We start from the raw sequence: 11,927 nt of genomic DNA on the forward strand, positions 1-11,927 counted from the left end.
AAAAAAAGAAGATTTATTCATAACACACGTGAAAAGACCAAGGAAAACCGAGTTAACGATAAAAACGATAAAAACGATAACAAAATAACGCTGAAAACCAATAAAAACCCTGAAAACCATACATTTCACACCTGAGCCTCAACTCTCGCGGCCCGGTACCAAACGACTCACGGACCGGTACCGGTCCAAGGCCCGGGGGTTGGGGACCGCTGCTATAGTGAGTAAGGCTTCCTTGATACAGCCTCAAAACCATGTGTGATATTTCAAGGAAATGTGCAATAATGATATTTCTGATGATATTAATTAAATACTGAACAGTGTTTTATTGGTGATTGTAGCTTGCAGGCAGCATTTATTGACGCAAACAAAATGAAGGGCATTTGCTGTCCTTCTTTTCCAGTGAGCTGCTTTCATTGATGACACACTGTGTCAGTCGATTGATATAAGGGGCTACAAGACGGAGCATTATAGCATAATATGTCTCTGTAAAGCACTTTGAATCACCTTGTTGTTGAATTGTGCTATACAAATAAACTTGCCTTGCCTTGCCTTGCCATAATAGTAACAGTAATGTGTTTTTGTTGGAAGTTTTAAGTTAAAGTGTAAGATAAGTGCATTACTATTGAGCTTTACCATGAAATAATAATATAATGTAATATAACCTTTGAAATCTTCTGAAACCTGCAAAATATTGTTACATAATAAAATTTAAATAGAGACATATTTTATTAAGTTGAGTTTCCTAAACCTGCCTAATCCTGTACCTTCATGTAACTGCATCAAGGACTTCCAGCCACTGTTTTCTCTTCTTGAGTCATTTTTTGTAACATTTAGTTTGCACATCGTCAGCTGCTAGCATCTCCTCCTTCTGTGTTTTTGTACCCTGCTTGTGCTTGACATTGTATTTATGACTGAAGTGGTGAAACGAGTTTGTTGTTTCCACTTTTAGCGGGCGCAGCAGTTCTTTATTGGGCGTTTGACAAGCTGCTCTCGCTCTTTTTTTTTTTTTTTTTTTAATATATCAAGTAAAATTTTATTCCAGTGTTATCTTGGATGGTATTGTCTGATGACGGCACAGCCGTGTTCCATAGCAACATAGCATTTCGTCCTGCGTGTTGTTGTGTCACTTTATATTTTGAAGAGAATCGTACAAGAATCACAGGCTGCCAACCGAGTGTTGTCTCCGTGTTTACTGTGATTCACACGAAGCTTCTTCAAGTCTCTCAATTCATTATAACACTCTTTCTTAAAATAGCTTTCATGTGAGAGATGAGCAGCATATTCTCATGTAGGTTTTCATTAACGTAACCTCTTGTATCCAGGAATGCCGACTGATAATGCCACAGAAGACTGTAAATACGCAGGTTTTCCATTTTGCTTTTATCTCACGCACAAAGATGCACAGACAGGAGTAGGCAGGAGATGCGGCGCACATACTTGTAGATGGTATCACCATTAGTGATATGAAAGGAAATGTAGCAATGGATCATAAGGCAAGGTAGAACAAGTCTGCAAGAAAAATACAATCAGCGTGGTTTTTAAAATATTTACAAAACATTTTATGCTTGATTTATGGGGAAGAAAACTCATTAAATCTTAATAGGCACTCTAAATGTTTTGATTTTTATCATATGTAAATGTAAGTACTTGGAAAGCACAGTTCCTCCTTTTAAATAATCTGTTGGATATTGCTAATTATTTTGTAAATATTGCTATCATGATTATTTTGCAGTAAACTTTGATTTTAGACCACTTGTTAAAGTTTTTAGGTTGCTCTCTTATGCACTGTTTAGCAGCACAATTACATGCTTTTCCCACGCTCTCCTGCCAAGAAAGATGCTTCATTTTGTAAAACTGACTCTACATGTCAGTCTTTAAATTGACTGTTCTTGTTCTCCACTTCCTCCCCAATGTAAGTTGGGATATGCACATAACAATGTAGAGCAACGATTAAACGGTTGACTCCTGCTATGTGATTTTCAGTGTACGACATAAATATTTTACATTTTTCACATTTCCCGTGACATTTCAACCCTCCCAAGTCCTCATAAAATATTAAAGAATGACACTAAAAATGACTTTGCAGCTGTGATAGATAACAAGAAGCTTTGTTTCTGCGGGGTATAAATGTGAGGAGGACTAGCCCACCTGACTCTGTCAATCTTCATCTTGCTACTTTTAGAGTTTTGCCCTCAGGCCGTGTTCCAGGTACTCGTGGATATTTTGCAGGTGAAGACATTCCAAGCAGTCTGTGGGTTTATGAGCTGTGAAGCTCTAAACTGCCCGTTTCATTAAGGCCATGAAAGTTTGTGCTAAACTTTTCTCCATGTGACCGCACTGGCCCCTAACCCTTGAACTGTTTCATGTTGATTTTTAATTAGCATGAAGCAAACCAAACCATGTTTAACCATCTCAAACAAACTTTACTCCCATGTCAAAACAAAAGTAATGAAAGTCCTTCTTTCCCTGCTTTGGAGATTATGCACATGGGTTTTGTTTGGTTTAAGACTTTGATTTTGTTGCACATTCATCTTGTTTGTATAGAACTTTTCCATTATTTTTTTTCTCTCAGCAAACTTTTTTGTGTTTTCTTTTTTATTTACTTTTTCTTTTCTTTTTACAGCAAAATGTTCCAGGAGACTCTGACATCTAAGGTATGCTTTTAAATATGATTAATTCTCTTTATTGTGTTTAATACAGATTACAGGTTTACAGCAACTTTTTACAAGGAAAGTGTCACATGCAGGTCAATACATGTGAAAAGCAAGGACTCTGTGCACGTATTACACCGTGTCCTTATTTATATAAGAAAAAACAAACCCAAAATGAAAGAAGCAGTAGATTAAAAATTAAGTAGCTTCTTTAGAGCGTTGCTTTGGTTCATTGGGTTTTGCACAGCTCTCTTAAGATCGTTTCATCAACCACAGGGTTTCAATCAAGTTCAAATCTGAACTTGTGATTCTTTCCTTTTGCAGTCATTCTGTTGCACATTTGCTGCTGTGTTTGGGATCATTGTCCTGTTACTTGACCCATTTTCGGCCAAGCGTTAGCTGTTGGACAGATGACCTCACGTTTGACTCTGAAATACTTTGGTAAACAGAGGAGTTCGTGTTTGACTCAATGACCGCAAGGTGCCAAGGTCCTGTGGCGAAGCTAAGCCATGCTGCCATGTTTTCCTTCAGAGATAAGAGGCTTTCTCCTGACTATAAGACTACAAACAGCCATACTGTTTGTAGTCTTTCTAAATCTGTCATGAGCCTTAACGTAACACGCTAACCGAGATCTGCAGAGTCTGAGATCTAGCTCTTGGCCATCTTTACAAGCTTTGTGGGGGGAAAAGAAACATTATACGGTCTAACCTTTAGAGGGAATTTGCAGGGACATCTGCTCCTGGGAAGTGGCATTAATAAAAAATATTTTTAAATAAAATCTATTTGTGTATTCATGATTGAGATTACATTTAGGAGCAACTCGCTAGCAACTACTAGCAACTTTCAGATGACTAATTTTAAACTGTTGCAGTATTAAATATGGAAAAAAGTCTTTGAGGACAAGACTCAGTAGGTTAGGGTAGAATTTAACAAATAATTTCCTATATTATCTTCAAATGGTTCATACTTTAGGAGCAAAAAAACAAGCCAAATTATTGTGAGTTGGCTCAGTTTTTGTCATAGCTCGTTTACATATAGTGCATTAATGTACACTTACTGTGTGTACAGCTTTAAAAGGTTTGACTTTTATCCACCCAGTCTAAAGGCAACAAAAATCTAACAACTCTTCCAATTCATTCATAAAACTGGATGAAAATCTTTATTTTATCAGAAACTTAGAAGAACTGATGAGATCTCTGCGCTTATCAGTGTCTCGCAAACAAAGATTCCCAAGTCACTTCCCTTATCACTCGGCACAGACACACCACTGTGCTCCGGGAGGGCATATCCCGCGATGATATATGGGACCTGTCAGGGCCCCTGGGGAAAATCTGTGCAGGAGAAGCTGCAGGTCCTAACCATAGCATCCTCAAGAGTTGACATGTCACAACATTGGACCACCTTTAACTTCTTTGTGCGCTACAAGAATCAGATTTTTTTTTTTTTTTTTTTTACATGGCCCAAGAGGCACAAAACATAGTATTATACTTAGAAGCCACTGAGCAATTACAGTGTTACGTGATACTGAGTTCAGATTTTTCCAAAAAGCTGAGTGAGAGGAAAAAAACACACAATAAGGAAGACACTAAGCATGCAGCCACCCAGCAGGAGAAATCTATATTCTGTTTATACCAGCAGGCATATTATCCTCCACTTTAAACCTGAGCTCCAAATCTCCTCGGCCTCCCTCCTTGGTTTTCCTTTCGACAAACATGTTTGGCATTTGTTATTTATTTGGGCTCAAGGTAGGGAACCCCACTGCTTTCTGTTTCTTTGCCCCTCCGCACCAGACATCCCAGGCAATGTCCCAGACAAGAGTCACAGAAATAAAAGCTGCGTTCGCTCGTTTTACAGCAGAACCAGAGTTGTTCTTTCCAAACTACAGTAGTTAAACAGAATGACAGCACAATGACAAATAGTGTATCACTGGAATAAAGGGCTAATGGTGAGAGATATTGGTGCTCACACGAGCTTTAAGCACCTGTTCCATGGCCTTGCATTCAGCGCCGACCCCGCAGAGTGAAGAATAGAACCAATTAAAGTGGAGGCAAGTTTCAGCTGACTTAACACTCTCATGAATCACTTGTTCCATGAACCATAAGGTAGAAACTAGAATTACTGCCTCACGGCTGCGGTATATGGTTCTGCAAACCAGTCAGGGTGGTTTGCTGCGATTGCAGACTTGACCTTTGAACTTTTACATATAAGATTTCATCAGTTCTGACTGTTATCCTGTGGTACATACATACGTAATAATGTATCATTTTCATCATAAATGCCGTGTATGATTGTTTGAGTTATAGTCGAAGCTTTGTGAGGTCACGGTAACCTTAACTGTTGACTGCCAAAATATTATCAATTCATCTGAACAAATGAACATAAGTGCTCAATTTGAAGACATTTTTTTTAATTCATCCAAGGGAAATCTTTCACAAAGTGTAAAGTTTGTACCGCTTCTTAACTGCGGCCACTTTGAGAATAATTGGATTTTTCTTAAAGCACATTTATATATTTACAAAGATACTTTAATGTTATATTACTCTGATCGTTATCCGGCTTTGGAAATCCCAAACAAATCACCTCCATTGTGTAATATATACTGTGCCATGTTGTGTAGTACATTGTGTGCTCAGAGCTGCATACACAGAAATTTTAAGCCATGCGATACTCAAGTGAGAATGTTTTTGACCCCACTGCTGTAAGCAAGGGAGAAAAAGGATGAATCGATACAAATAAGCTACAATGGTATTAGTTAAACTTTTATACAGTGTGTGGACATTTTCAGATATACTTGATCTTAACGCAGTGATGAACGGATCACTTGCACCACATCCACGTAACAATAAGTGAGCAGTAACTGTACTCGTTTTTTGTCTTTGTTTCAGGAACACATGATCCTCTGTCGCTTCGCAGACCAGACGGCTGTCCAGCTTCCGCCAGACAGGAGACTCATTGGTGCTGTTTGCAATCTTCTCTTTAGACCTGAGCTATTATTTATGTTCAGTCCTTTATTACTTTTTTAGGCTAAACATTCTTAGCAGTATCTGGTAACTGCTGCACATAGAGACACAGCATCGAGTATCATTATCAAAACTAATTTAAAATCAAATCATCAGTATTTGCTGGGACCACACTTTGCCTTTGAAACAGCTCCAATGTTCCTGAATATTTCTTTCGACATTACTTTGTTCAAATTATTTTGTCATTGCGCTGCTGCAGAATGAATATGTAAACTAGCTGGAACCAGTCTGACGCCTCCATGATGATACTGACTGATGAAGTCCAGTGTGATGGACACAAGCACCTTTTCATTGTAATATCCTTTGACATACTTTCTTCATACACTTACACTGTTCGGTAGCCCCACTGCTGCGGGTTCCTTAAAAAGTCTAGACTTTCAAGATGTGAGAAACATGTTAGAGCAGAGATTTGTACAGAGTGACAAAACAGCTGCGGCGAACAGCTGCTAGATCAGTGTTGTCAGATTCAGAGGGAAATGTTTTGTCAGAACCCCTACAGGCCCCTGCTGAAGCTTCACTCTACAGGGTTTCATTATGTTGAGGACTCTCTTCGCCCTGATAGCTCTCCAGTTTATCAAAGCTTCCGAGAAGGCTCCCCAAGTCTCGTCAGCGTGAAGCCTTTTCATATGTACCTGACACCACCTGTCACACTAGTTTCTTCTCTATATCAGTTAACAGGGCTCAACCTCTCCCACTAACATTTTCTAACTATGTGTGATCTCGTCCCTCTTGAGCTTGCTGGTAAGACTTCGCCCGTCAAAGCAACACGGCGGAGCAAAGCTCACGTGTAGTGTGTCTGCCACCTGCTTCCACACACTGCTAAATTACATTTGAAGTTTGTGTTTTTAAGGAAATCCTAACAGATGAGGCTGGACAATCCATGTATATGAATTACTGTCTTCTGACACACAATATTGAAAATATGCAGAAATGGTATATAAAGCAGTACAGCTTTAGAGCAATAAAGACCTTAATGATGGGGGATTTGCTGATTTTCGCCTGACATGTAATAAGTTATAAGAAGAACCAACATACAGCCTTCGTATAGTGTTGAGCCTCTATGTGTTGCCAGAAGTACAAGATGTTTGATTCTCTAGTTGGAGGCATTGAATGTCGTTGGTCCCCAAATAAGTCTTCTGGTGGTTGGATGGTGATGGTCACACATCTATGGATGTTTAATCAGGTTGAGATCTGGTGACTGGGATATGATTGACTTCATCCTTATGCTCATCAGACACATCGGTGATCCCTCCTGCTTCCTGGATGGAGACATTTGATCCTGGAGGAATCAAATGTCTTTATGCAAATATTTCCTCAAAAACATAAAGAGACTCTTATGTCAAAGTAAAAGAGCCAATCTGTTATGTTTTTATTGCCTAAATTTTAAGTGATTAGTTACCTAATTAGCAACACAGTCATAATAACACAAATGGAGCGCAAAAGTCTGTTTAAAGTCCAGCAGAATCCAGTCTGTGGCGTGAGCGGTGAAATGATTCATGCCACCACCATTAATGTTTAAATGCAGACTTTTACCATTTCAAATGGGAAATCTTCACTTTGTGTGCTTAATTTCTTTTTTTCTGTGTGTGTTTATGTTCATATAACATTAAGGGAGGAACATTTGTGTGGAAAAAAAAATCAAACTAATAGATTAAGTGTTGCTTTTGACAAACTGTTGTGAAACTGTGTGGGGTCATCGCTCACACACAAAACTCTGACTGTGCCCACGGAAAAGTTTCTGTCCTGTTAGGAGCAGCAAGTTGGAACGAAGTTGCCAAAGTTCTTGCTGCAGTGTGCAGTGAACTTACAACCTTATTGCCTTTGAAAAAGTTACTCCTAATACAGGAACCATACCTGCCACCACTTGCAGTCAATTGCCATCTCTCGGTGCATAGAGGTGGCAATAAGACGAAGACAGTCTACTATTAGTTTGCATTAGAATTGGGTCAAATTGGCACTGTGATATACTCCTGAAAATCTGCAGTCTATATAGACATAGATTCATATTAGTCTCTTACATCCTCAGAGGTGTGAAACAGGAAATTTTGCAATGTCACAGGTGCTCAGCAACCTTGCTTTTATTAGAGCAATACAAAATACAGTCATTCTGCAACCAGGTGAGTCGAGTCCTGTATTGCAGATGAGCTGTGCTTATCACATTGATTGCAGCGTGTAGGCAGTCTCTATACATTTATAAATTAGACAGCAATTGGTCACCAAATGTGAAAGATTCAGTGCAACGACTGATTCTTTTTTCCCACCCAGTTGCAGGGAGGTTGCCAGCCTGGTTTTCCTCTGTGACTGATCCATCTGGGAGATGAGATAAAATGACATGTTTCAGTCAGTGCGTGGACTGAGGGGGCAGCGTTAATATCTAGTATAGTATAAATAAAAAGATTTTAAATATTGTTTTTTTACACATTAGTCACTTTAGGTAAAAGTATTTTAGTGTCTGATTATAGAACAATAATAATAATATTTCAATCCTTTTTTTTTCCTTCTGCAGGTAAACAGTGTATGGGCTTGGTAGACTTGGACCGGTCATGGGCAGCAGAGACTCATGGGTATTCGGTTCAAGTAATGACTATGGAGCCCGAAAGCTGCTCACCAAAGAACAACATGCTGGTGGGAAGGCTGCTGCAGAAGAGAGGACTGGAAGTCACCGCTGGCCAACTGGAAGAGGCAGTGCATAATTAACACTCGATTCTCTGGAGTACAGCAGAGCGTCTTTAGCATTGTAAGGGTTTGATAAACTATCCGGCTTCTGGCTGTATCACGAGTGTTTTTTAAACCACCCTCAACAATTTACTTTATTTATTTTTTTACAAGCTCAGCCTTAACTGCAGAAAATACATGTTTATTATTTCTGTACTGTCAAAGGTCATCTGGCTTTGTGGCTCAAGAGTTGGGAGTTCGCCTTGTATTCGGAAGGTTGCCGGTTCGAGCCCCGGCTTGGACAGTCTCGGTCGTTGTGTCCTTGGGCAAGACACTTCACCCGTTGCCTACTGGTGGTGGTCAGAGGGCCCGGTGCCGCCAGTGTTCGGCAGCCTCAGCTCTGTCAGTGCGCCCCAGGGTGGCTGTGGCTACAATGTAGCTTGCCATCACCAGTGTGTGAATGGGTGGATGACTGGATATGTAAAGCGCTTTGGGGTCCTTAGGCTAAAGCGCTATACAAATACAGGCCATTTACCATCTTTTAAAGTTTCTTTCAGGCTAAACGTTAAAGCAACCATGCCATTCCTGGGAGTTACACACTTTAGTTGATCATCTGCTCAAGCTTCTCCCCAACTGCAATGCTATGTTTTTGTCTTTGCCTGAACTGCGTGACTCAAGCTGTCAGCGCACACAGACGCAGCAGGACTTGGCACACCCATATTGTGAATGAAGTATGACATACGTCCTCATGCTGTTTTCGCAAATAGTCTGTATACAGCCTTCTGGGATAGCGCTCAGTAGTCAGCTACTTCTGATTAACACAAGAAATTCAGTGCTAACAGCTCGTGTGCATTTAAAGACGAGGTGAGGAATCGCCTCGCTGTCATCTCACCTACGTTTCTTCTGTCGTTTTCTTTTTTCTTGCGAGAGACAATCAGAGGTGGATTTAAACTCGAGTCACATCGGGTAATATACAGTGTCGCATTTTTCATGGTTCTACAGAGGAACCTGATTATTCCTCATAAAAAAGCAATGCGAGTATGGTATGCATTCTGGAATACTTTCAGCAGTAATGAATATTTTATGAAGCTGGTGAAAAGGTCAGCGCGCTTGATTAGACGCACGGTGTTCAGTGCCTCATAACTGGAAATCACACAGCGCGCTCCGTATTTCCAGTCCCGGTTACTGTAGTCACAGTGAGGCACCTTAAGCTCTCAGTCTTGCATCTGAAACTATTCGTGTGTTTCTCTGGGAAAAAAAGACGAAAAAAAATCCAGTGTTGTCACCTTTGACAGTCTGATGCAGCTGCTTGAGAAATCTGGGGAGGTAGCCAAGGAGCCAGTTTTTCCCACTCCCACTGAAGGGATAGATGTGAGAGAGATGCAGGCCTCGCAGATGTCAGGCTCATCTGAATTCAGTCAGCAGAGTCAATCTATCCCGAGGTAAATGGCCACAGACACAGCTCCTTCCGAGGATCGGAATTATTTCAGAAGTCTACTCCCTGTTCATGCTTGTGGCAAGTGCACATTACAGAAATTCATATACATACAAAAGAGGGGAACAGTGGCACTACTTAAAGTGTGCATCGGAAGGAGAATGCAGAGGGTGAAGGCAGTTGGCTTAGAGTAAACATCAGAACAGTAACAGTGGATTCTTTGCTTAGATAAAACAGATGAGCTGTTATTGGCTCATTTTCATCTAAATGCAGAGATGTTCTTTTCTAACGATTCACCTCCTGAAACCTTTCTGCGAATGCATTGCAGAGTCGCTCACATATTTAGCTTAATGCATTTTTTATTTGCGTAATTAGAGGGCTGACCTCGATACAAAAGTCAACTACATGCGAGTTTCTCCAATGTACAATAACCTGTGACTACACAGACGCTGTATGCATAGTTTATTGCTATTTAATCTGTTTTCTTTATGTAGTTGCTCATAATGAGATTTAGAGCATAATTTTATACTTAAATTGGGATCTGAATTTTAACCATTGGGTGATGATTTTTATTTTATTTATTTTTTTTGGGGGGGGGGGCAAAATCCTCTTCCAGGAAATGATGGAGCTGGAGTTGTTTTGCTAACTTCACCTTATTAGTTAATTAAAAATTCTGCTCATTTCTTGCGTTTTTGCCAACAGTTTTCCATTTCATTATGCTGCAGAGTTTGTGGCTGGTTGCCCACAACAGCTCACTGCTCCATATTTGGGTACACTCTCTGTTGGTGTCAATTATCCTCTTTGACAAACACTGACCTTGTTTATGTGTCTTGGGTTAACACAGCAGCCACTCATAACGAGTCCATGTGAAAGGTACAAAGGGATTTTTCCTACGTCCTCTGTGATCTTAAATATCTCACTCTCTCTTTTTTATATTTTACCTGTGTGAACTATAAAATGTGTTTTTCGGTTGACTTGCATAATTTTCTAATAAACAGCACTGAGTTTAATTATTGGTGTCCACAGTACTGGCAGTTAATTATGTATAGTATTTCCTTTTTGGTCGCCTGGTAGGGCTCAGCTGCTGTTATTTTGCACACCCTAATAATCCTGTAATGTATTCTCTTGTGCTTCGCGTGCTACTTGTCACATTGTCACCTAGGATTTCCATGCTTGCTTTCAGGTTCAGCATTTATTTTCTACTTTGTATCTGTCGTGGCACAGCCTGTTTAAAATGCAACAATGACTCACTCTCCCCAGGAGCTTGTTTAAAGACCGAGTTCACCCAAATCACACAGATAGATGTCTTCTTTTTTCTTTTGGGGGGGGGGGGTGTTCAGATACCCCTGACAGTTGCAGTAAATTAAGATTAATCGGTCGCTTTAATATAATTTCTGGAATATGTCGACACCTAGAGGTTTGTTTGTTTTTTGTTCAGTGATTTTAAACAAACAACGAAATTAGGTAAATCTTTACTTTAAAGGATGCTGATTGCTGTGAAGTGTCCTGCTTGGTTTGCACCATTCGTAGCATGTTGTCCATATAGTGCAGTGGTCCCTAACCCCCGGGCCATGGACCGGTACTGCTCCGTTAGTCGTTTGGTACCGGGCTGCGAGAGTGGAGGCTCGAGAGTGAAACTGATGGTTCTCAGGGTTTTTATCTGTTTTTAACATTGTTTCCCTGGGTCTTTTCCCGTGTGCTATGAATAAATCTTTGTTTTTTGGTACCGGTACTGGTTTTATTAAAGGCTGGTCCGTGAAAATATTGTCGGACATAAACCGGTCCGTGGCACAAAAAAGGTTGGGGACCGCTGTTATAGTTGGAGATTCATTCCTCTTGAAATGAACAACTGCGTCTTAGATCCAAATCTGGAGCTACAATACTGTGCAAAAGTATTGAGTCAACTCTCATTTCTTTATGTTTTGCTAGGAAAGTGGGAAATGGGGCAGGGACTTCAGGAATAGTTCTCCTGGCTTCTTGAAAGACATTCAAAGCTGTTATTGGATGTTGGCTGCCTTTTTGTTCTGATTTCTGTCAAGATGATCCCAGAGTGATTCAGTCGAGGTCTGGGCTCTGGGGAGGCCAATTTATAACTGACCATGTTTCATTGTTTGTTTATTTTCTATCCAGGTATACTTTTACTGCTTTGATGGTGTGTTTGGGATC

General features: G+C 40.2%; 1 protein-coding gene across 1 annotated transcript in view; it reads left to right on the forward strand.

The window, feature by feature from the left end:
- The window catches only part of gstcd (glutathione S-transferase, C-terminal domain containing), a 52,836-nt gene extending 42,065 nt beyond the window's left edge, over positions 1–10,771 (forward strand). The window contains exons 10-12 of the mRNA XM_082537139.1: positions 2,624–2,654; positions 5,537–5,606; positions 8,178–10,771. Coding sequence (XP_082393265.1) covers positions 2,624–2,654; positions 5,537–5,606; positions 8,178–8,368 — 292 coding nt within the window. The 3' untranslated portion in view covers positions 8,369–10,771. The remainder of the gene's footprint in view (positions 1–2,623; positions 2,655–5,536; positions 5,607–8,177) is intronic.
- The last annotated feature ends 1,156 nt before the right edge of the window (positions 10,772–11,927 follow it).

The sequence above is a fragment of the Aulonocara stuartgranti genome (assembly GCF_965226115.1).
Source record: "Aulonocara stuartgranti genome assembly, chromosome: 6".
In the NCBI taxonomy this organism is placed as follows: Eukaryota; Metazoa; Chordata; class Actinopteri; order Cichliformes; family Cichlidae; genus Aulonocara; species Aulonocara stuartgranti.